Source organism: Eptatretus burgeri, chromosome 14, assembly GCF_056783735.1.
Source record: "Eptatretus burgeri isolate ZD-2024b chromosome 14, Ebu_testis_v1, whole genome shotgun sequence".
Taxonomy (NCBI): Eukaryota; Metazoa; Chordata; class Myxini; order Myxiniformes; family Myxinidae; genus Eptatretus; species Eptatretus burgeri.
The window spans coordinates 24,180,788-24,205,611 of record NC_140974.1 but is presented as its reverse complement, the minus strand read 5'-3'; the positions used below and the strand labels follow the sequence as shown (position 1 = coordinate 24,205,611).

Genomic DNA, 24,824 nt, shown 5'->3' with positions numbered 1-24,824 from the left:
TGTTTTGAAGAAGAAGAAGAAGTTAAATAGAATGTTTTGATTAAGAAGAAGAAGAAGAAGTTAATAGAATATTTTGAAGAAGAAGAAGAAGTTAAATAGAATGTTTTGAAGAAGAAGTTAAATAGAATGTTTTGAAAAAGAAGAAGTTAAATAGAATGTTTTGAAAAAGAAGAAGTTAAATAGAATGTTTTGAAAAAGAAGAAGTTAAATAGAACGTTTTGAAGAAGAAGAAGAAGTTAAATAGAATGTTTTGAAGAAGAAGAAGTTAAATATATTTTTGCCCCACCTCCCTCAACACCCACAATACCCATGGAGTGGGTGTTTCTCGCAATGAAAATTCCACAAAAGCTTCTGCATTTCTTGCACTCTTTTGGATTTCACTGACGGGTTATTTACTGACTTTTACAAGAAATGTCTGAAAAAGTTGCCAAGAACATCACAAACTTGTTTTCAAGTTCACGTGTCAATTGCCACTCGGACATCTCAGGATGCCTTTCTCACCAATTTTGATGGAGTTCCGGTGAACACGTCTTGCACAACCTGCACATTTTCTGGCGAACCTCATGTTGATGGTCTCCCAGATCGTTTTGTATCCTTAACCAAGCCAGTAGTCATTAACTTAATGCGACAGTTTCTGATGGTCGTCGGGTTGAGGTCATTTCTGCAATGCTCATTTATCCACCATCTTCTGAACTCAGACAACTGACTGCCATACCTTGTAGCTGATGAAATGTATGAATAAAAGAGAGAGAAGAGGGAAGGAAATGGTAACCTGCAAATAAGTGTTGGGTTAGGGAGGGTTAATGGGGAGAGAAAAATATTGTGAGTATGGATGGGGATTGATGTCAGATTAGGGTTCACTGCTTACTTGAAGCCCTGCCGGGAAGAACGGGGTTGAACCGACCCAGTAAGGCAGTTCCACAAACTGGAGAAAAGAGGAACAAAAACAGTGGTGGTGGTTGGAAACGGAAAGACTGGATTTTGGGGAGTTTCGCCAGGAAGGGTTACTGGAGGAAAATATGCCATCTTGGAGTTGCTTCCAGATCGGAGCAGGGCTTGCAAAAAACAACAGAGGCCATCAACCTGTCTGATGTGAAAGCAGAGATGTTGTACTTCAGTGTTCAGAGTAGGAAGCAATGTTGCGTGAAAGGTCAAGTTGTAAATCTGACTTGGCCCACTTCATGAAGGTGATGAATCAGTCCTTGACCTTAATAGTGCCTGACAATTGCCACAAGTCCATTTGCAGCAGTTTTATTCTTTCACTGAACAATTTTTTCTTATTTAATATCCACTTTTATGTGCAGTCACAGACTTGCTGTGAATCACTCGAAGATAGCGAAATTTGTCGAGGGAAACAAAATAAATTTTCTGCAATGAGAGCCATTGTGTAGTTTGTATAAATCAGAGAAGATCGTCACCTGTAGATTATTTTGGCCTGAATAATGTTTTTTTGATGATCTATTATAGTGTATTTTGATATAGTCTTGTGTTGGTAAGCTTTTCTCTTTGTTTTTGTATCTCTTGCTCTCTCGCTTTTTCTCTTTCTCCATCTCCAAAGCAAGACAGACTGCAAACATTAATTACATGGCGCAGATTTGTATTGGTAAGCCTGGCATTGGCTTTGTGGTTAGGGTGGCTGGCTTGGGATATTAGGGTCCTGAGTTTGAGTCCTGTTCACTACCGAATTAACACTAGGTGGGGTTGACTCAGACTGCCATCCTTCCGAGGTCAGCAAAATGAGCACCAGTGTACTGGTAATAGAGGCACTGTTTCAGCGGCATAGTCACGTCCCGAACCAATGATGCAACCAGCAGCCTCAAGACTGCACACAAGAGTATGTGGGTTTGTGTTGATAAGGTACCAAGATTGTTCTTTAAAATTATCCTGGTGTTTATCTTTATGGGCACTTCTGTTGTCACAAACAACTACTACTATAACTACTTTGACAGCCCCAATTATTGCCACCTTCTTGTGGGGTCAGCTGGGGAACGTTTTGGTTCACGTTCAACTGAAGACGATTTGGCCAGGAATTTTTAATTTGTTCAGGGTGCCGGTGATAACTTGCCCATAAACATGAAATTCACTGTCGGATCTTTAATGTCCTCCAAGTTATGCTCGCAGGTGGGACACCTGGCTGATCGTACTTCCAAGCGATAGCACACTTTGTGACTCAATGTCATGTCTGCGAAGCACTAATCCAAGAGTTTTATATTTGGGTCGGAAATCGAACCGAGACAACACAGCTCAAACGTAACTCTACTACCTCTGTGCCATCCTGTCGTACTCTGCTATAAAAATGAATGACACTAAATTTCTGCTAATCGCACATCTTCAGGAGGAAATGGATAAAACTTATGTAATAAGCATGAGGTTATATAATAAATTTCTGATCAGGAAGTACAGAAAAATCTAAGTGTGTGTATGTCGTTAAAGTGGGGATGGGAGGGGATGCGGATTTTGGGGCAGGCCGAGACAATTGACAAGGAAAAGTAAACTTTAATGTACGATTAAGTAATGTACAAAATTCAGTGGAAATTTATGGTGACAAAATGGCTGTTAGTCTGGAGTTCAGAGTCAGAAAACTTGACTGCAAGAAAGGTGAGATCAAGCCATGCACGGCGTACATCCGCGACAAAAACAGCTTTGGGCCTCTATCAGCCTTTACCTGAAAGAAAATGGTAGAAGTTTGACTCCACTGCTTTCCTTCTTCCCTCCCTTCCCTTTCTCCATACATCCACGACCCTGCAGTGTGACCACTCCTTGGCTTTTTAGATCCTCGTGGAGGATCTCGAAGTCTTACTCACGTTGTTGTTCTTCTGCTTCTTCTTGTGGACTTTTTTGTTTCACAGCCGACAGTTTTCATCGAAACTTCCTGAAACTTGGCATCTATATGTAAAAATTCCCTGCGCAGACAGTGACTATCTCCGATTTTGAAAATTCCTCCTAGAAAAAAGTTATGACGTCAAAATATCTCCGCTAATGGAAATCGCCGAAAAAATTATCTCCGAAACTAGGCAAGCTTTTTGAATTCTGTTTGCGGGAATCGAACAGGGCATTTGCAGAGATGAATTACCGCACATATGATACATCACTATGACGTCATATCAATTTTTATGACGTCATTCCTATTTTTTGACATTTTTTGTTTCACAATCCAGAGTTTTCATTGGATCTTCGTGAAACTTGCCATGTATATGCAGAAAGCCCACGCGCAGGCAGTAACCATCTCCGATTTTGGAAATTCTTCCGAAAAAAAAGTTGACGTCATAATATCGCCGCTAAAGGAAATCGCCAATACCATTATCTCCGAAACTAGGCAAGCTGTTTGAATTTTGTTTCAGGGAATCAAGCCGTGCATTAGCACAGATAATTTATTGCAAACCTGATACATCACAGTGACGTCATATTCGTTTTTATGATGTCATCATTAAGAGGATGAGGATCTTAGCTCATTTGAGCTTGTTTCACAAGATCCTGGCTATTCGTTGTTCACCTTGGCATCTTGGTTTTCTTTAGGTTTTCTTGGCGTATAGGTTTTCTATTATCATCGCTTTTCCGAAGCCTTGTGAATTATTGTCTTTTTTCATTGGCTCACCTTGGCATTTATGAAAATGAGGAGTGGTCACACTGCTACCCTGCATTACAAATCTCCTCTATCCCCAAATTCCCCATCTTTGTTCAATCCCACCTCCACCATTTTTTTGACCTTCCCCCATTGCATACGTATTATGTAGATATCCTCTTCAACCAATTCCCTGCATCAAACTTCTCTGCAACTCATTTCAAGGTCAAAACACCACCCAGTTGAGTTGGTCGACTTGTTGGTGTTATGACTATATTGCATGCAACAAAGTTCCATAACATGTCGTGTAGACAGGACGGAAAAAGCAAACACAAAGGAGGAAGTAAGGTTTGGAATCACCGATTCTGAGAAAGAGAAAATCATTTCCTTTGCGATATCGGTGGTAGAAACAGAATCAATCAGGTTCGTCGGGATTTGATTATTCTTTGTGACATATATATATATATATATAAAATTATATATATGTATTTTAAATTGTCATGACGTACGCAGAACACTAGTATGTATTGTGTCCTGCAAACAATTCTTGCTTCTTATAAAACTTTCTGACGCACTTGCTGGTGACAACAAATTTGTTCACAATAAGCTTTTAAAATACTTTTGTCATACTCTCAAAATGTGGGGGGGGGGGGGGTTTCTTTTACGCATGTGATTTATCCTTTGTTTATTGATGGAGCCAATCCACGTGGCTTAGTCCACATCGTGGCAGCAGTTTCTCCAAGTTTCATGCCCCGGGCTAGTCCAGGCAAGTGCTGTTGAGATTGTTTTCTCTTTCTTTGTTCAGAATCGAGGCTTGTGGAAGAGCTATAACACAGAACTAACCATGGCAGAACAGAATGAAAAGAACAGTAGAAATGGGGGGTAGGGTGGGGGCGGGGGGAGAACATACAAACAGCAGGGAAGAGGGACAAATAGGAGACCTGGAGGAAGAAATGACGAGGCAAGAGCGAGACCAAAGGGAAGGGGTGGAAGACACAGGGTTGCATACAGGCAGGGTGCGATTTGATTGGGGGGGATTTCTCTGGCTCATGTGTTTTTTTAATCCCTGGCACTGCACTTGAAATTGGCATCCCTGGGGGGTGGGGATATATTTATCCCCCAACCCCCACACCCCACCCCCATCAAAAGATTTTGTATTGATGGTGATTGAATGAGGGAAATTTTAACATCTGACATTTAAAACATGTTAAACGTATGCTGCATCCTTTTTTGAGCATGAATTGATTTAAAAAGCTTGTTGTAACTCCACAAACAGAGTAAGATCAGCAGGACATCATGGTAAACGGGATTTTAGAAATTCAATGGGGTTTGGTTTCACTAGATCCGGATCATGTTGATTGGTCGGGTGTATAAAGTGGATCAGGTGGGTTTCCACTTATCCCTTATTATCATCTCTCAAAACCACACGTGACGAAGCACAGCAAATTAACCAATGAAAAACGATTATGTCATCATCGTTACATTGCTGTATTTTGATCCGACATTAAATAAAATAGGGGTAATACCTCCAGGCGCTCACCTGGTAGCGGCTGGATAAACAAACCAGGGAATCACTCGTAGGTGTGGATGACCCATCAAATATGTAATGGAGAAGAAAGTAAATACTTATGGATTTTTTTTTTTTAATGGCGTGAACAAACTTTGATGTTGATGGATATCATCAAAATTGTGGGTGTAGTTTCTGAGAGGAGAGCAAATACCTATTTTGGGGGGCAACCCTCCCCTGTAGAACACCTTTGACCCTACTTTTTCTAATGCTATGAACCAACTTTGGTACATCATGGGTGATGAAGGTTGTGGTCAAGTTTCATCAAAATCGTGTGTCGTTTCTGGGAAAAAAGCAGATCCCTATTTTGGAGGGCAACCCCCTCTCCTCCCCCCCATCCCCCGTAGACCCTCCCTGACCACTATTTTTTTTTAAATGTCGAACAAACTTTTGTACATCATGGTTGATGAAGGTTGTGGTCAAGTTTCATCAGAATTGTTTGTGTAGTTTCTGAGAAGAAAGCAAATACCTATTTTGGGGGGGAAACCCTCGTAGACCCCCTTCGGGCCCAATATTTTTTTTAATGGTGTGAACAAACTTTGGTGCATGCACGGTTATGAAGGTTGTGGTCAAGTTTCATCAGAATTGTTTGTGTAGTTTCAGAAAAGAAAGCAAATACCTGTTTTGGGGGGCAATTCCCCATAGACTCCTTTAGGGTATGCCTCATGGTGGCTTAATGGTTCGGGTGGCGGGCTTTGGATCCTAGGGTCCTGAGTTCAAATCCTGCTCAGCTGTTGAATTAATACCAGGTGGGGTTAACTCGGCCTGTCATCCTTCCGAGGTCGGCAAACTGAGTGCCGGAATGCTGGTATCCTGTGTCAGAGTGGCGACCCGTCCAGGATTGTGCCCAATAGCCAACGAGACTGCTTCAGCAGCACCAACGCTCTGCAAAGAGTATGGTCCTAATCTCCTCTCCTCCTCCTCTTTTAGGGTTCGATTTTTTAAAAATGTTTTTTATTTTTTTGAATGCCATGAACAAACTTTGGTACACACTGGGTGATGAAGGTTGTGGTCAAGTTGATTTGAAATCGGGTGTGGTTTCAGAGAAGAAATTGCAACTGTTTGTGGATGGACGGATGGACTCACGAATGGATGGATGACGCGCCATCCCATAAGCTCCCTGGAACTGTGTTCTAAGTGAGTTAAAAAAAATATATAGGCCTATATTTACATTATTATCCTGTCAAACTTTTATTCAAGTGGTATTCGATGCAGAATCAAGTTTTGAATCTGTACATGTGGAGCTTAAATGGTTCCAAGATTATTTTTTCATTACTTTTTTTTTCAGTGTTAGAAATGCATTAGCGATACCAATCCAATCTTTGCTGCGATGGCTCATCTATGGGGCAAGAACAAATAAAGATTCCTGGGAGATCCTGCCCTCCGTGCAGTTGGCGTTTGTGCCGCAAGTTTGTGTTTGCAGTTTCTCCAGACGGTGTTTGTCTTCAGACGTGTCCGGGTGGTGTTTATCTCTGGGTGGCATTTATAGTATGACCGGTAGAAAATGGATTTCAGACATTACTTTGTTTCAATCTTCATTGTTATTCTATGCAGAATCATTTTGATGAGACGGTATGAATTGTAATTGATGCTCCACCGCACGTCTGCCTTCCCTCTTCTCCTCACCTCATCCTTGCCTCCTCCTAAACCCCTCCCCCTAAACCCCTCCCCCCTACATCCCCATAAAAATACAACTCTCTGGACGTTTACAAGCATTACAGTTGAAATCTGATAAGCTCAAGAATCTCTGAACCTGAATCAAATTTCAAAATTTAAAATGCGGAATTGAACTCGGCAGCAGTTCTGACTGAAAATAAATGTTCATTTATCCAATTCGCAAATTGTATGATACTCCGGACGTCTCCGGTCATCTCCGGACAGTGTTGTAGTTTGACCCAGCCAGCCATTCCTTCTCAAGCATTTTGTTGGAGTGCTTGCTTGAACGCTTAATAGTGGTGGATGGAATAGATTCCAAAGTACTCAATTCCAATGATGAAATCAAAAGGAATATAGTGAATCAGAATCGACGTCAATTCCAAATAATTCCTACTTCAAAGAAAGAAGCGTTTTTATTTTCAGGGAAATTTTTTTCATCGCTGTTGGGCATGCTCTAGTTGTAACACATGGCCGAGTAATGTATTCATTGAAAAGAAACTTGCCCCTGGGGCATCCCATTTGCAATATAGCAGCAAAAACAAGTCACTTGCCAACTAAACATGCCCCAAGGGCATGTTCCCTTTAAATGAATAGCAAGCTATTTGGAGTTGGCCGGTAAAACGTGCTGATTGCTTTGGCCACTGATGGATGGGGAGGCAATACATTTGCAAATAAAGTTTCCCAAAAGATCCAGAAGTACAGTTTGAAACTATTTCGGGAAGGTTAAAGAAGACAGTCTGAAAGTTGCATGCTCACTTTGTTCAATAGACCTTGCTCATCACTGTAATACATGGAATTTGCTAAAACATTTGAAAACCAATCACCAGTGAGAGTACCAATTAGTGACGGCTAACAATGCAGATTCAAAGAAACCAAAGTCTGCAACAGCAACAAGTTCAATTTTGCAATCGATGATTGAAAACACATTCGCCCTGGTAACACCCCCGTACGCTGCCTTCCCTTCCCCTCACGCTGCCCTCCCTTACCCTCATGCTGCCTTCCCTTCCCCTCATGCTGCCTCCCCTTTCTCTCATGCTGCCTTCCCTTTCCCTCATGCTGCCTTCCCTTTCCCTCATGCTGCCTTCCCTTTCCCTCACAATGCCTTCCATTCCCTCACACTGCCTTCCCTTCCCCTCACGCTGCCTTCCCTTCCCCCCACTCCTCCTCGCTCCACCATCCTCATTCTCTCACCACTCCTCATTCCCCCACACCTCCTCACTCTCCCCCTCCTTGCTCCTTCTCCCTCCTCTCTCTTTCTCCTCCCCTCCTCACCCCCCGCTTCCTCGCTCCATCTCCCTCCTCTCTCTTTCTCCTCCCCCTCCTCACTCTCCCCGCTTCCTCGCTTCTTCTCCCTCCTCTCTCTTTCTCTTCCCCTCCTCACTCTCCCCTTCATCCTCCACCCATCCTCGCTTCCCTTCCTCACTCTCCCCTCTCCCCGCCTCCTCTCCACTCTCCTCTCTCTCCCTCCTTAAATATATAATATATCCAATGATCAGCAGTATGTTGTCCTGATGATCCCACAACAAGGGCGAAATCCAGATCGACATCTCTGCTTTCCTACATTCATGACCAGCGGCTTTAAATCTCAGTCTGCAGACTTGATTGCCATGGAATGCATCCTAGTTTGGAGGTGATGTGTTGGCATAATTTATGTACATGACATCAGCGGCATGTCATCGGGTCAATGTGCTTCTTTGGCTGAAACGAATATTCCTGGCTGCGAACCTCCTAACTGGTGATGAGCAGGGCAGAGACACTGTGTTCGCGTGGCAGGCGACACTTGCTGCAGGCAGGTCATGCAGCAAGCATTGTGATGGCACTCGATCTGCGCCCTGCTGCCTCTTCAAGTTAGAGGGTTCGACATTTTATATATATATATATATATATATATATATATATATATATATATATATATATATATATATATATATATATATATATATAGTGCAACATATCCCATCAGTTGTGCCTTTGTAGCCTGCTTTCTCAGCCTGCGCAGAATCTAGATCTGATGGTGATGCTGCAAACTGGAGTATAGTTTAATCGTTCTTCTCCCATTTTGTGAGACACAGAAGTCCATTGCATTCATTGAAGGGCGACATCTACATATAGCAATTTCTCCTTCTCCCACATTCGATATCACAGCTCAAAGTTGCTGACACGTGTTCAACAATGGCTGATTCATAATATCATAAAATTTATTGTTGTTTTCCAGCAATGCAAGACACCTTGGAAGGTTGGAAAGAACCTAATGATTTATATGTCTCTCTCCTCTCTCTCTCTCTCTGTGTGTCTCTCTCTCTCTCTCTCTCTCTCTCTCTCTCTCTCTCTCTCTCTCTCTCTCTTTCTCTCTTTCTCTCTTTCTCTCTTTCTCTCTTTCTCTCTTTCTCTCTTTCTCTCTTTCTCTCTTTCTCTCTTTCTCTCTTTCTCTCTTTCTCTCTTTCTCTCTTTCTCTCTTTCTCTCTTTCTCTCTTTCTCTCTTTCTCTCTTTCTCTCTTTCTCTCTTTCTCTCTTTCTCTCTTTCTCTCTTTCTCTCTTTCTCTCTTTCTCTCTTTCTCTCTCGTTTGAACCCAAATGGTTGTGATTTTAGAGTAAACTGCTGGTCCACGTGATCCCAGTGCTGGTTTTTGTTTTTAAACATTCACTTATAAGCTCTTCTCCTCCACCACTCCCACTTCCTCCCCCCCCCTCCAACCCTCGCTTATACGAAAATAGCAATGGCAGTAAACACCTGTTGGAGCCAGGGATGTGTATTACAAATGAAGCTAGAAATCATTGCCCACACAAGATGTTTCTTCCAAAAAACCGTTTCAGGTCTCATCCATCATCTTGTTTGAAGCTTCCTTGCACTCAAGGAGTGTTCTTTTGCCAAGGCCAATGGAAGAAAGGTTGTTGCTTTCAGTGAAATGGACTGCCTGATTGCATCTGGCCTTTCATGTGAAGCTGTTTTGCTTAAGAACCAAAGTTACCTTATTTAGGTAGGGGGACCTGGACTCACTTCTTTGTTTGACTGAACCCTTATGAGGGGAAAACCCTTGTGTTGTTTGTAATGCCCCTTCTGGGGAGCCATGGTTTCCCTGTCCCAACCTGTCTCCAGTGTCCTTTTAACCTTCTGGAAGGTGATTCTGGATGTCCCTTTCAAATTTTGGCACTTTTCTCAATCAGAATAAATATTAATTATGCTCATCAAGCTTGTCCACAACTCGGTCACCAGTCACCCTGGACCTCGATTTCTTTGATGGCTGTACTACATCAGCCTCCAAACCATGCTTATTGCTTTAACTCGTCTGGAATTTAGGAACGTGCCTGTCACATAGGCTTCTGGCTAGCATGCGTGCGAAGGCACACCCAGAGAGACACTACCAAAAAAGACACTTTTGCTTTTGCTCAGAATCTCTTCCCTGTTCCAAAACACTTGCGGAGATGCTCTGTGCTTGCTTCCCTAAAGCGTGTGCACCAACTACACACCCACTTAGTCACACCATTGTATTGATCATCCTGGTCGGGTTAATTTGTTGTGCCTGCAAAGTAGTCTCCATTCTTGTTACGAGTAGTTAACGTATTTAGAACCTGATCAATGCAGGACTCATCCATCACCAGGTTATGTAGCACCGTATTGACGCAGGTCACGTGTTTATTAGATGGTACTTGTGGAATCCTTGAAATTTCGTTCGTGCTTAAGCTTGAAGGAATGAAGCAAATTATATTAGGGTCAGAGTTATAGATGATGCTGTTCTTGTAAACAAACAAACAAACAAATGAACAATAACTTCCTTTTTAAAAGTACAAATTGTTAACTTGTTCTTTTTGTTGTTGTTGTTGTTTTCTAGGATCAACAACTCACAGCTGAAGTTGCCAGTTGTCTCAATCATCGACCATCTGCGATAATGGAGTTTGCACTCGGCTCGGAGGAGGCCAGCAGCAAGTCGAGCAGCGATGGAGAGAAAATGAGGAGTGAGCCACAGAGTGAAAATCTGAAAGAACAAGAATACAGTGTGGCGCAAGGAGTGACTGTTGTGGAGGAGGAAGAGAGTAGAAGTGTTGCAGCAGAAAGGGGGAGAGTTGGACGTCCACTCCACAGAGCCAAGGGCCAAATGAGGTAAAGAGGCAGTTCTCTTTTCTCTCTTTGTTGATTCTTTATATATTTCATTTTCTTCCAAGCACTGAACAAGGGGGTGTCAGAGTCCTATTCTGAGTCTCAGAGTCGGAACGTAAACAGCTATCGCTTGGTTGATGTAAATAATGCAATGATGTAAACCATTCGTGCCCGTCACACTTCACATCATCTACTATCCCAAAATGGCAATGGCATATTATTGGACAGATAGTTTCTTCTTGATGTCTGCCTTTTCAATTCTTCATACTGATTACACTTGAATAATGGTAATTCGTATTTGTATTCGGGTGTTCTGCCAGGAGGCAGGTTCAGTACTTGCCAAGTCAGTTTCTTGGCAAAGTTTAGACTGGGTGGTTTTGCCATTGCCTCCCCAGCAGTAGTTTGGGCAGAAATTTAGGAATTTGGCAAGGGCGCCGGGCTGTGAGCTCGCCTACTCTTCACGAAGGACACCGTGGGATATATATTGTCCACCAACTGATGCCGGAAGACAAGATACCCTGTTGAACGTCCATCCGAGGGATGGTGAATTGATGAATCACCCTGCCTGTGAAAAACCGGGATGACATTTTATAGCTAGGTCAGGATTTAAACCCAGGCGAGATTGCTTCGAGGGAAGTGTGCATATGTCTCGGGCCATCCGACAAATGGGAGAGTAAAACTGTTCAAGGGGAAGTCAAGTGATTGCAGAAAACAAGGAAACTGAAAGTCAAGAGAAACAGATGACAATGTCAGAGCCATTGCTCAATGACGTGTCCCGGCAAGAAAAGGGCTTTTATTCATTGCAAGGTATAAGATCAAAATATGGAGTTGATACCTGAAAGTGAGTGTGTCACTGAAAGATGGATGAAATATCCAGTGGAAAAAGCATTGTGAATGCTTGCATTAGTGTGTGTGTGTGTGTGTGTGTGTGTGTGTGTGTGTGTATGAGTGTATATGTGTTTGTATGTATGAGGATTTGTATGTATGAGTGGATGTGTGTTTGCTTTTTGTTTTGGTGTGTGTGTGTGTGTGTGTGTGTGTGTGTGTATGAGTGTATATGTGTTTGTATGTATGAGGATTTGTATGTATGAGTGGATGTGTGTTTGCTTTTTGTTTTGGTGTGTGTGTGTGTGTGTGTGTGTGTGTGTGTGTGTGTGTGTGTGTGTGTGATTGTTTGTGTGTGTATGTGATTGTTTGTGTGTATGAGTGTATATGTGTTTGTTTGTATGTATGAAGGTTTGTATGTATGAGTGGATGTGTGTTTGTTTTTTGTTTTGGTGTGTGTGTTTCTGTGAGTGGATGTGTGTTTGTTTTTTTATATTCATTTATTTATTAATTTTATTTTATTGTGTGTGTGTGTGTGTTTGTTTTTGTGTGCATGATATAATTGTTAGAAACAGTTGTGGGTGATAATACGATGTGTTTGTGTGTTTGTGTGTGTGTGTGTGTGTGTGTGTGTTTTGCTTGTTATCTCCAAATGTGGGTTTCAGAAGGTGGAAGAGAGTCCTCCCAAGTCTCAAAGTATCCACCTCCATTTCGATAAGGGATCTCGATTCATGGACGAAGCTGTGGGTTTTCTTGTTCTCAATGTTTTATTTAAAGGGCTCTTTTCAGGATCTTCACCGAACTTACGGAGATCTCCAACCTCCTTATGGACAGCCTCCAACTGCAGTTTGTTTGTCATAATATTCCCAGAGATGGATTCTACGATCTCCATAAGGTTCTTTTTTATCATTCTCATTGCTTCAGTTCTCACTGGGACAATTTCAACATTCATCAGCTTCCAATATCTTTTGACTTCAGTTTTGAGATCTTGGTCATTTTTCTTGATTTCTACGTTGTTTAGGCTTAAATCGCTGGGTAATTACACCTTAATTAGTAATGCCATATTGTATTTTGTTGTACCAAGTACGATATCCGGTCACAATGCTTTGTTTTCTATGTTCACGCTCGATATAATCATCAGGTCCTATGTAAGTGTTATGTCCTGGTTTTAAATGATTGTTTTTGGTTCATATTTCCATGAGTTTTCTGGAACTGGTGAATTGAAGATTTTGCACATGTGTCAGTGGATGACCATATTGCTCTACATACCTTGTTGTGCCTTTGCATGTACAGCTGTTCTGACATGACTTTTCTACATCCCATTTGTAGGTGGCTCATGCTTTCTATTTATACCTTTTAGAATCCACACTTGGCCGATTTCAGAGGGGTTTAATGACCAGTGGGGAGGCTTGAAAGGAAAAGTATTCACAAAATTTGGAAGACTGGTCCCTAAAATTCTTTCAGCAATCCCAACATTTTATGATCTGCATTCCCTACAGGATAAAAGCTAAACTGAAACTCGTCACTTACCCCTTGTCTGTCAACTTTCCAAAAGTCAGTTCAGAGCTCGTGCTTTTTTTTTTTCTCAAATGCTCTGTGTTAGCTCTTATACGAGCCTCGACGTTTTATGCAAATAAAAATTATTATAAAAATATAAAGCTCTATTCATTTACGAGTTTAACAAGGTTGCACGATGGTTGCATCCAATTTGAGCTCAGGGTCATTTTTCTGGCCAAGGCAACTTTCTCACTTTGGGTTGAGCTTTGCCAGTTCACAGGTCAAAGGGAAATACAATTTAAAATCAGAAGGGCACTCGGTAGAGCGCATAGCTCTGCCAAGCAATGCCTGATTCACGAGAACATATCGGACCCATTACATTTTTGAAATATCATGCTGTATATCGTTTTTGGCCCGATCTCTCAATGGTGAAGAATCACTGTAAAATTAAATAAACCTCGTATCCAGATCCGGATTTGGATCTTCACCAAAATTGAATCACTTCTTTCTTGTCACACACTCAATATGTTCACCAAGGTTGATCCAAATCCGTCCACAACTTTTTGAGATATCATGATACATATAATTTTTGGTCCCATCTCTCAATGGTGAAGAATCACTTAAAAATTACAGTGGTCAGATCCGCATCCGGATCCAGATCTTCACCAAAATCTAATCAGTTTGTCCTCGTCACACACTCAACCTGCCCACCAAATTTCATCCAGATCCGTCAATAACTTTTTGACATATCCTGTACATAAACAAACAAGAAGAAGACGTCATGCAGAACACGATACTTGCAAAGTCCAAAAAACAAATTTGACCTCAAAAATAATTGGTGGTTGAATTCAATGATCAAATATGCAACTCTCTTCAAATTCCAAGTGAATCGGATAAAAATTGACAATTTTAGAAATTCGGCCTATGTTAACCTTTTGGCCAAGGTGGACCTCCAAAATAATTGGTGGTTGAATTGAGTGACCTGAAGTATATATCCTGTTCAAATTTCAAGTCAATCGGATGAAAATTGAGGATTTCAGAAATACCACCAAAGTTTGTCTTTCAAGGGACACTGGGATACCATTGCCCAGAGTTGCAGGGCCAGGCTGAATTGCAGAGCTGAGCTGTTCAGTAAAACTGTACATGCACGAAGGGTGGACAATGAGTCTTATGTGTGAAGAATCTGTGAGGGGGTAGAGCATCACCTGTGGACAGGTGATTCTTGTCCTGCTTACAGGGGAATTCGTACATTGCGTTCCTCCAAGCCCATCGCTCGGTGTACTGCAGTTAGAGCAGAGGATGGTAGGCTCTTGACAGAGGAGTCCGAAGTGAAGGCCCGCTGGGCCGGTTACGTTGAGAGGCTGTTCCAGGCTGCAGCATCCATGTTGTTCTTCTCAAGGCTGGTGGAAATGCTGCACTCGTGTCATTGCATGCAGTTCAGTGCTCTACCTGGAACACAGGCATCATTCCAACTGGCTGGAAGAGGGGCCTTGTTGTACCTCTCTGGAAAGGGAAGGGTGATCGTCAAGACTGCAACATGTTCCGGGGGCGGGGGGGGGGGGTGACGCTGCTCTCTGTGCTGGGCAAGGTTTTGCTCAGATAATTATTGATAGGGTTCGCCACCATCTGCTTGAGCATCAGCGTCCAGAGCAGTCAGGCTTTACACCAAAGAGGTCAACGATTGACCGTATCCTTGCTCTTCGTGTCCTCACCGAACGCAGATGAGAGTTTCGGCAGGGGCTGCTTTCAGCCTATGTTGACCTCTGTAAAGCATTTGATTCAGTAAATTGGGATGCCCTCTGGAGGATTCTTGGTCTTGGTGGGGTGCCACCAAAACTGATCAATGTGATGTTTGAACTCTACTCTCGCACAGAGAGTGCTGTGAGATGTGGTGGTACCATCCCTTGCTTATTTCCAGTTGTGACTGGAGTTCATCAGGGGTGTGTGCTGGCCCCCATACTTTTCAGCACTTGTATGAACTGGATTCTGGGGAGGATGACAGAGATATCAAGCTGCCGTGCATTGTTTGGGAATATCAAGATCCCTGACCTTGATTTCACAGATGATGCAGTCTTCTTTGCGGAGACTTTAGATATCCTTTTGGAGCCCTCAAGGTGCTGAATGAGGAGTCAGAGCCACTGGGATTACTGGTTTCCTCGGTCAAAACTAAGATTCAGGCTATCAATGACATCTTGGATGCTGCTCTCTTCTCCGTACCTATTTGTAGTGAGGATGTTGAGGTCATGGAGAGACTGATTCACTTACCTTGACAGTGATATTCATGTCTCTGCTGGCTGTGAGCCAAGAGGTCAACAGACGTCTGGGTTGGGCCTGGGGATTCATGGATTCACTGGATTATGGGGTGTGGCACTGCCGGTACCTGTGTGGGAGGATGAAAGTCTGAGTCGTCAGGTCCTTGGTGCTTCCAGTCTTGCTCTATGGATGTGAGACTTGCACTCTGACCAGGGATCTGAAATGGTGACTTAATTCCTTCGCTACCAGGTCTCATTGGAGAATCCTTGGCTATCGCTGGTTGGACTTTGTGTCCAAGGAGCGGTTGCTGAGAGAGACTCAAATGAGATTTGTTACCTGCATCGTCCATGAGCGTCAGCCGCGCTGTACGGACATGTGGCTCATTTTCCTGACGCTGATCCTGCTCACCAGATTCTCTCAGTGAGGGAGCCTTGTGAGTGGAGGAGGCCAATGGGCCGACCACGTGCCTCATTGTTGCAGCAGGTTGATCAGCATCTCAAGGAGATGGGGATGGGCCAGGCATCTGTCTGGGGGATGGCCAGATGGAAGCCCCTTGGAGTACCCGCGGAAAGTCCGCTGCTCCGGTGCGTGCTCCCATACCTGACCTGACCTGACCAAAGTTGTTGACCTTTGGCCTATGTTGACCTTTTGACCTCAATAATAATAGGCTTCTTCCTTTGGACAAACTCTACCATGTGGTGAAGTTTCGTGACGATCGGTTTAAAATTGTGACCTCAGGTCAGAAAGTGACAGACAAACAGACAGATAGAATAACAAAATTGACTGACCAATATACTTGAAAAATCTTCATTTTTCCAAGTAACAAACACAGAAAGGGGTGAAAACATAACCCCCTTCCCCTTCAGTGGCGGAAGTAAAAAAAAAAAAGAATGACTCGGCATTTTTTTTAACGAAACATGACTGAAACTCCCCCAGGTGATTTTGTTCTCGCGAAATTTGAAAGGGTTATGCAACAAAATGCACCTTTTCTGGTCGAGTTGGTGTGCAATGACCAATATGCATATTGGTGTTTTTATTTGTGTGTGTGTGTGTGTGTGTGTGTGTGTGTGTGTGTGTGTGTGTGTGTGTGTGTGTGTGTGTTTATATGATCAGTTTGTAAGTTTGTGTTGGTTTTTTTTCCATAAGAAATGAAATGCTGCATTTGCTTTTATTCTATTTTTCTTCTATTTGAAAATATATAAATGGAAACATTTTTTTTTGTTAACCATCCCAACCATGTGTGTATTTTATCTATTGCAAAACAACAAAACTGTTCACTGAATTTTTTGCACGGCCTTTTTTTATTAGGATACTCAATTTAATGGGTTGAAACTGATATTGAGCCCATGGTCATTTTTCTGGCCAAGGCCATTTTTTCACATTAGGTTGAGCTAAAGCAGCTGGCCCAATCAATATTCATATTAAGGACATTCAAAACTAGAGGGGGAGCACTCGGTAGAGTGCAAAACCTCCGCCGCCAATACTGCTGGGTCACTTAAGTGAACCTGATATCCCATTCATTGTAGGTCAAAACGGATCAGGCTCTACTGACCCACAATTGAATAAACTAAACTAGATCGACGCGCATGTATAAATACCAAAAAAAAAAAATCGAAATTTTTTTGAAAAAAAAGTTGCAAAATTTGTTTGTTTTTTCTCTAACAATTTTTTTTTGGGGGGGGGGGTTGGAAATCACTTAAAACATGTAGAAATGCAAAAAAAAAAAATTCAAATATTTTTAAAATAAAATTGAAATTTTTTTGAAAAAAAGTTGCAAAATTTTATGTTTTTTTTAATCTAACAAATTTTTTTTTTTGGTTGGAAATCACTTAAAACATGTAGAATTCAAAAACAAAAATTCAAATATTTTTTCAAAATGGCCGCCATAGCGGCCATATTGGACTTTGGACCAAGTCCAAAATTTAATGGCATGATCTTTGGACCATACCTAATTCCCCCACCAAGTTTCATCGAAATCCGTCCAGGAGATTTTCCGTAATACTGTTCACAAACAAACAAACACATAAGCAGTCATAGACTGGTACTTACGAAAACGTCAACTTGACCTCTGACCTTGTCGAATAAAAGCTGTCTCTTGAGAAGGTAGCGATGCAAACCAGAAGTTTCTATGATGATTCTGTACCAAACCATCAAAAATCGAATGTTTTGGATGTTTGACCTCACTGTGACCTTGACCTTTGACCGATTTTGACCAAAATCTAATCAGCACTAGCCATCACCCTCGTGAATCACGTGGTGTAATTTGACATTGGTAGCTTCTTCTGTTCTCGAGTTATCTGTACCAAACCATCAAAAATCGAATGTTTGACCTCACTGAGACCTTGACCTTTGACCGATTTTGAGCAAAATCTAATCAGCACTAGCCATCACCCTCCTGAATCACGTGGTGAAATTTGACATTGATAGCTTCTTCCGTTCTCGAGTTATCGTGCCTACAAACAAACAAACAAACAAACAAGCAGTCATAGACAGGTACTTTTGAAATCGTCAACTTGACCTCTGACTGTCTAATAAAAGCTGTCTCTAGAGAAGGTAGCGATGCAAACCAGAAGTTTCTATGATGATTCTGTTCCAAACCATCAAAAATCGAATGTTTGACCTCACTGTGACCTTGACCGTTGACCGATTTTGACCAAAATCTAATCAGCACTAACCATCACCCTCCTGAATCACGTGGTGTAATTTGACATTGGTAGCTTCTTCCGTTCTCGAGTTATTGTGCCTACAAACAAACAAACAAACAAACAAACAGAAATGGAAATCATCAATATACTTACGAAATCTTTAGATTTCATAAGTAACAAGCAGTCATAGACTGGTACTTACGAAATCATCAACTTGACCTCTGACCTTGTCGAATAAAAGCTGTCTCAAGAGAAGGTAGCGACGCAAACCAGAAGTTTCTACGATGATTCTGTACCAAACCATCAAAAATCGAATGTTTTGGATGTTTGACCTCACTGTGACCTTGACCTTTGACCGATTGTGACCAAAATCTAATCAGCACTAGCCATCACCCTCCTGAATCACGTGGTGTAATCTGACATTGGTAGCTTCTTCCGTTCTCGAGTTATCTGTACCAAACCATGAAAAATCGAATATTTGACCTCACTGTGACCTTTACCTTTGACCGATTTTGAGCAAAATCTAATCAGCACTAGCCATCACCCTCCTGAATCACGTGGTGTAATTTGACATTGGTAGCTTCTTCCGTTCTCGAGTTATCGTGCCTACAAACAAACAAACAAGCAGTCATAGACTGGTACTTCCAAAATCGTCAACTTGACCTCTGACCTTGTCGAATAAAAGCTGTTTCTTGAGAAGGTAGCGACACAAACCAGAAGTTTCTACGATGATTCTGTACCAAACCATCAAAAATCGAATGTTTTGGATGTTTGACCTCACTGTGACCTTGACCTTTGACCTATTTTGACCAAAATCTAATCAGCACTAGCCATCACCGTCCTGAATCACGTGGTGTAATTTGACATTGGTAGCTTCTTCCGTTCTCGAGTTATCGTACCTACAAACAAACAAACAAACAAACAAACTAACAAGCAGGTATAGATTGGTACTTACGAAATCGTCAACTTGACCTCTGACCTTTTTATTTTTTTTAATTTTTTTTGTATACCTTGGTCGATGCTCGTATGAGAGCTAACACACAACTCCCAGCAAGGAGGCATGAGACAAGAGGGGCGGGAGTGGAAGGGACAAAACAGTGGGGAACAGACACATTAGGTGAACTGTGTAATGGGGATGGGACGGGGAACATGGCGAAGAGAAGATGGACATTACAAGGATTTTCAGGAAGGAAAGCAGGGGAATTGAAGGAAGTGGGCTTGGGTGGATTATCGGGGGTAGAAAAGATCGAGGATTTGTATGAGGGATGATAAGAGGTGGTGGTGAACAGCTGTTTTGAAAGCCTGGAGGGAAGAATGGGAAAGAATAGAGTGAGGAAGTTTATTCCAAAGGCGGGAAAAAAGAGGAATGAAAGAGTGAAGATGAGCAGTGATTCGTGAGTTTGGTAGTTTTACCAGAAGGGGGTTGTTGGCGGACCTTGAGCGCCCTGTGGAAATGTGGTGGGGACAAATCGCAGAGAGAGCAGGGGGGGCAAGGCTGGAGAGGGTCGGTAGAAGACAGAAAGACCACCGACCAACCTGCGGTGATTGAGTGAGAGGCCCAAAGACTCAGTTTCATTGCGGGAGATGCCGATGATCTTAAATGCCCTGGTTTCGACAGCGTGAAGCCGAGAAAGGTGGGAGGCAGGAGCACCAGCCCAGAGGGGAGAGCAGTACTCCATCAGGCTACGGACAAAAGCTTTGTAAGTGGTCAGGAGCTCAAGAGGGCCGAGGAAGGACTTTGCACGACGGAGGATTCCCAGTCGGCGACTGGCTTTTGAGGCGAGGTTGGAAATGTGACTTTCCCAGGAAAGGTCATGGCAGATAGTGAGACCTAGAAGCTTGAAAGAAAAGACTTCTTCCAGAGGATTGTTGAGAAAGTGGATGGGGGGGTTTTCTAAACGGTCCTTTCGAAGAGACATAGTGAGAGTGTGAGATTTGTCTTGATTGAAAGACATGTTCCACGTGTTGGACCAGTTTGTGATTTTATCCAGATCTGCAGTGAGCGAAGAAGCTGCTGCTTGCCGGTCTGGGGGATGACAGATGGTACGGCAGAGGGTGGAGTCGTCGGCAAAGAGAAATAGAGGATTATCCTGAGAGTCCAAGAGATCATTGATGAAAACCAGAAAAACAACAGGGCCCAGAACACTACCTTGAGGAACTCCAGCCTGCACAGGAAGAGGGGATGAAAGAACTCCATTTAGGGCCACACGTTGACTGCGACAGGAGAGGAAGTCTGCGAGCCATGAGTGGAGATGACCTTGAATACCATGGGAAGAGAGTTTGGTGAGTAGTGCAGGGTGCCAGACTGTGTCAAAAGCACGTGATATGTCCAGGGATACGGCTCGGATTTCCTGTCTGGCATTGAGGACCTCCATCCATTGATGGGAGAGAAGAAGCAGCATATCCAGGGTAGAGTGACCTGGTCTGAAACCAAATTGATGATTGGAAATCAAGCCATTGGAGAAGAGGAAGGATTTCATGTCTGAAGTGATAATGGATTCCATAACCTTGCTGATGATTGGGAGAAGGCTGATTGGTCTGTAGTTACAGGGATCTGTTTTTGCACCTTTTTTATGCAGGGCAGTGATGTTTGCAGATTTCCAAGCAGATGGCAGATGACCTTGGGCAAATGAGAGGGTGAATAGAACAGAGAGAGGGTGAGCAAGAGCAGAAGAGCAGGCTTTGAGGACACGTGGGCTGATGCCGTCTGGACCGGTTGCAGAATCTGACTCGAGGTTTGAAAGCAAGCTCTCCACCTTGTCAGGAGAAAAGGATACAGAGTCCAGGGACAGTTGGGTCCGACTGGGTAAAGTGGGTAGAGATAGTGATGGGTTTAGGACACAAGATTTAGCTGCAAACACCGAGTTTAGACATTCAGCTTTATCACGTGTGGAATCAGCAGTGCGGCCATTTGAGGTAAGGGAGGGGATGGAGGGGGAACATACACCAGAAACAGATTTGATTAAACGCCACCAGGATTTTGAGGAGGGAGAGAGGTTTGAGAGTTCAGACTTGAGATGAGAAAGATGTTGTTTTCTGGCCTCATGAGGGTAGATACACACTTGTTCCGAGCTTTGTGGAAAGAACTGAGATTACCCCCAGTTGGGTTTGCTTTCCATGAGGCAAAGGCAAGTTGTTTCACGACAACTGCCTCGCCACAAGCTTCAGTAAACCAAGTGCGGGAGGAAGGGTAAGACAACTGAACACGAGAGGGGATAAATCTGTGCATGAGGGAGAGCAAGTTTCTTTGAAAGAATTCCCAGGATGAGTTGATGTTTGAGAAAGTAGTGATAGGAGACCAGTCTGTAAGTTTGATGGCTGCTCGGAGACCCTGCCAGTCGGCTTGAGTGAAATGCCAGACTCGACGGCGGTGAGGTTGTTCTCTGATAACAGCCAGAGAGATGTCCACTTTGACAAGGACGTGGTCAGAAGAACCGATTGGAGCAGTGGAAGAGCAGCAGATATTGTCAGGGAAATTTGTCAAAATCAGATCCAGAAGAGATGGAGTACCATTGGTTGAGATCCGGGTCAGGAAGTTGACCAATGACTCAGTCCCAATGAGTCGCAGAAAGCTTTTGCTGAGGTGCCATGACATGTGAGAGAGGTACCCACACCTAGCCAACTGGCGTGATGACAATTGAAGTCACCACATAAGAGCAAGAGAGAGTTTGGATGAGAAGATAGAAGATGGTCCAAGTTTTCGGATAGTGAGGTGTAGATGGAGTCATCACTGTTTGGTGGACGGTACAGTACACATATAAACATGAGGTGGGAGTGGAGGGGAAGCCGAAGCCAGAGGTATTCCTGGAGGTGTGGGGGAGTGAGAGCAGTGCATGGAGAGTGAGGAATAGAGTCTTTGATGAAGAGAGCAACACCTCCACCAGGACGAGGCTCAGGTCTGTCATACCGTAAGAGGGAGTAACCAGGGAGAGATACTTGGGAGTCAGACACGTCTTGGGAGAGGAAAGTTTATGTTAGGCAGATAATGTCTGGTTTGTCAGTGGCAACCTGTATGGAAAGAACTGAAAGGTTTGAGCGAAGGCCCCGGATATTTGAGGTCCACACTTTTAATGAAGAGGTAGGGGAGGAGGCTTTGGGTGCAGGAGGTGGAGGGGGAGGGGGAGGGTAGGACAAGGGACGAGGGGGGGAGGTAAGGAGGGTTGTTGAAAGAGTGTGGGGTATTGCAGAATAGCGAGGGGAGGGGGCCGAATGAGGAGGAGAAAAGGTTCTGTGGTTCTGGGGGAGAGGGGGGACAAGAGACAAGGAAGAAGGCAGTTGAGGATTTGAGGAGGTGGAGTGAAGTGATGGAGCTGAGAGAGCAGTGGCGCGAGGCACCTCGGTGGACGAGAGAGGGGGGCAACTTTGAGAAGGATGAGTGAGGGCGATCAAAGGTGGGAGAAAGGTGAGGGTGGAATTTTTGAGAGAGGTGAGAGGGAGGCTTGGAGGGAGAAGAGTGGGATGGTTGCTTTGAGAGTGAGAGTGAGGGGTGAGGGGGGTGAGTTGGCACTGAAGTTGGAAAAAAAGGATGGTTGATGGAAAGCGAACATCCATGGCAAACTGTGGTTTTTAAAAGTTTTAGGTCAGAGATGCGATTTAACACAATTCTTGATGGATGCAATGAAGGCGAATTCAGAGAATGGAGAGAAGAAGCGCTGTAATAGTTGGATTTTATAGGCAAGGAATGAAGGAGAGGTCGAAATGAGAGTAGTCTGTTAAAATAGCAGAAGAGTAGTGCATTGTGAAACAGTAAAGAGTACCACATGTGTGAGAGAGGAAGATGAAGCATTATAAGATCATTTTTGTTGTTAATATTAATGTATGAGAGAGTTCAACAGATTAGGTCATGGAAGTGTAGAAAAAAATCGAGGAAGAAGACGAGGAGGAAGTTAAGAGGAAGAAGAAGAAGCAGAATCGGGAGAAGGTGAGCGTGTTGTTGTTGTTGTTGGGTATATATATTTTTTATTATTATTTTTTTTTTTGAGATAAGAAAGAGATTAGTTGGGAGAATGGGGGATGTTTGGAAAGTGGGGACGATGAAAATTGAAGATAATGGGGAGAAAAAACAAACAAACAAACAAAAAAAACGATCGAACACCGAGTGGAACCGGTAGGCCTCAAGCCTAGGCCTAGGCCTCAAACACCAGGTAAGAACGTCGAAAAAATACTCGCAAAATAGCACGATTTTTGAAACAAAACCGAACTAGGAACACACAGTAACATGTAGGTGAGAAAATTAAACAGTTATATCGGGACAAATAACAACCGCAAACTTAACTTTGAGAACGTCAGCAGGGAGCCCCGAAGGAGACCTCTCGCCGCTCCAAAACCCAATAAGACCTTGTCTAATAAAAGCTGTCTCTTGAGAAGGTCGCGACACAAACGAGAAGTTTCTACGATGATTCTGTACCAAACCATCAAAAATCGAATGTTTTGGATCCGGACCTCACTGTGACCTTGATCTTTGACCGATTTTGACCAAAATCTAATCAGCGCTAACCATCACCCTCCTGAATCATGTGGTGTAATTTGACATTGGTAGCTTCTTCCATTCTCGAGTTATCATTTTTTGGATGTTTGACCTCACTGTGACCTTGACCTTTGACCGATTTTGACCAAAATCTAATCAGCACTAGCCATCACCCTCCTGAATCACGTGGTGTATTTTGACGTTGGTAGCTTCTTCTGTTCTCGAGTTATCATTTTTTGGATGTTTGACCTCACTGTGACCTTGACCTTTGACCGATTTTGACCAAAATCTAATCAGCACTAGCCATCACCCTCCTGAATCACGTGGTGTATTTTGACGTTGGTAGCTTCTTCTGTTCTCGAGTTATCATTTTTTGGATGTTTGACCTCACTGTGACCTTGACCTTTGACCGATTTTGACCAAAATCTAATCAGCACTAGCCATCACCCTCCTGAATCACGTGGTGTATTTTGACGTTGGTAGCTTCTTCTGTTCTCGAGTTATCATTTTTTGGATGTTTGACCTCACTGTGACCTTGACCTTTGACCGATTTTGACCAAAATCTAATCAGCACTAGCCATCACCCTCCTGAATCACGTGGTGTATTTTGACGTTGGTAGCTTCTTCTGTTCTCGAGTTATTGTGCCTACAAACAAACAAACAAACTAACAAACTAACAAACTAACAAACAAACAAACAAACAAACAGAAACGGAAGCCATCAATATACTTACGAAATCTTTCGATTTCGTAAGTAACAAACAGACAGGGGTGAAAACAGTAACCTCCGTCCATATTCGATGGCGGAGGTTAAAGATCTACAAACGGCAAACTCGCAATAGTCCAAGAAATGCCAACCCTTTTTTCCCCCAATATTTAAGTATTATAATTGGAAACTTCTTCTTCTTCTTCTTCTTCTTCTTCTTCTTCTTCTTCTTCTTCTTCTTCTTCTTCTTCTTCTTCTTCTTCTTCTTCTTCTTCTTCTTCTTCTTCTTCTTTTTCTTTTTCTTTTTCTTTTTCTTTTTCTTTTTCTTTTTCTTTTTCTTTTTCTTTTTCTTTTTCTTTTTCTTTTTCTTTTTCTTTTTCTTTTTCTTTTTCTTTTTCTTTTTCTTCTTCAGCGACCATAATTATTCCCACACTCTTGTGGGGTTGTCCAGGGAAAACTTGGCCTGAGTATATAAGAATTGGGAACAAAATATAGATAAATATTGAAAATTTAAAAGCTTTTTTGTTTTGGATTCCGAGTCCAGGCTCGTA

General features: G+C 42.8%; 1 protein-coding gene across 8 annotated transcripts in view; it reads left to right on the top strand.

Moving 5' to 3' along the window:
- LOC147012795 (uncharacterized) overlaps positions 1–24,824 on the top strand; it is a 104,769-nt gene that overhangs the window by 54,994 nt on the left and 24,951 nt on the right. For all 8 annotated transcript variants that reach the window (XM_085853991.1, XM_085853992.1, XM_085853987.1 and 5 more), the window contains one exon: positions 10,616–10,884. In XM_085853991.1, the coding sequence (XP_085710117.1) occupies positions 10,616–10,884 (269 nt within the window). The remainder of the gene's footprint in view (positions 1–10,615; positions 10,885–24,824) is intronic.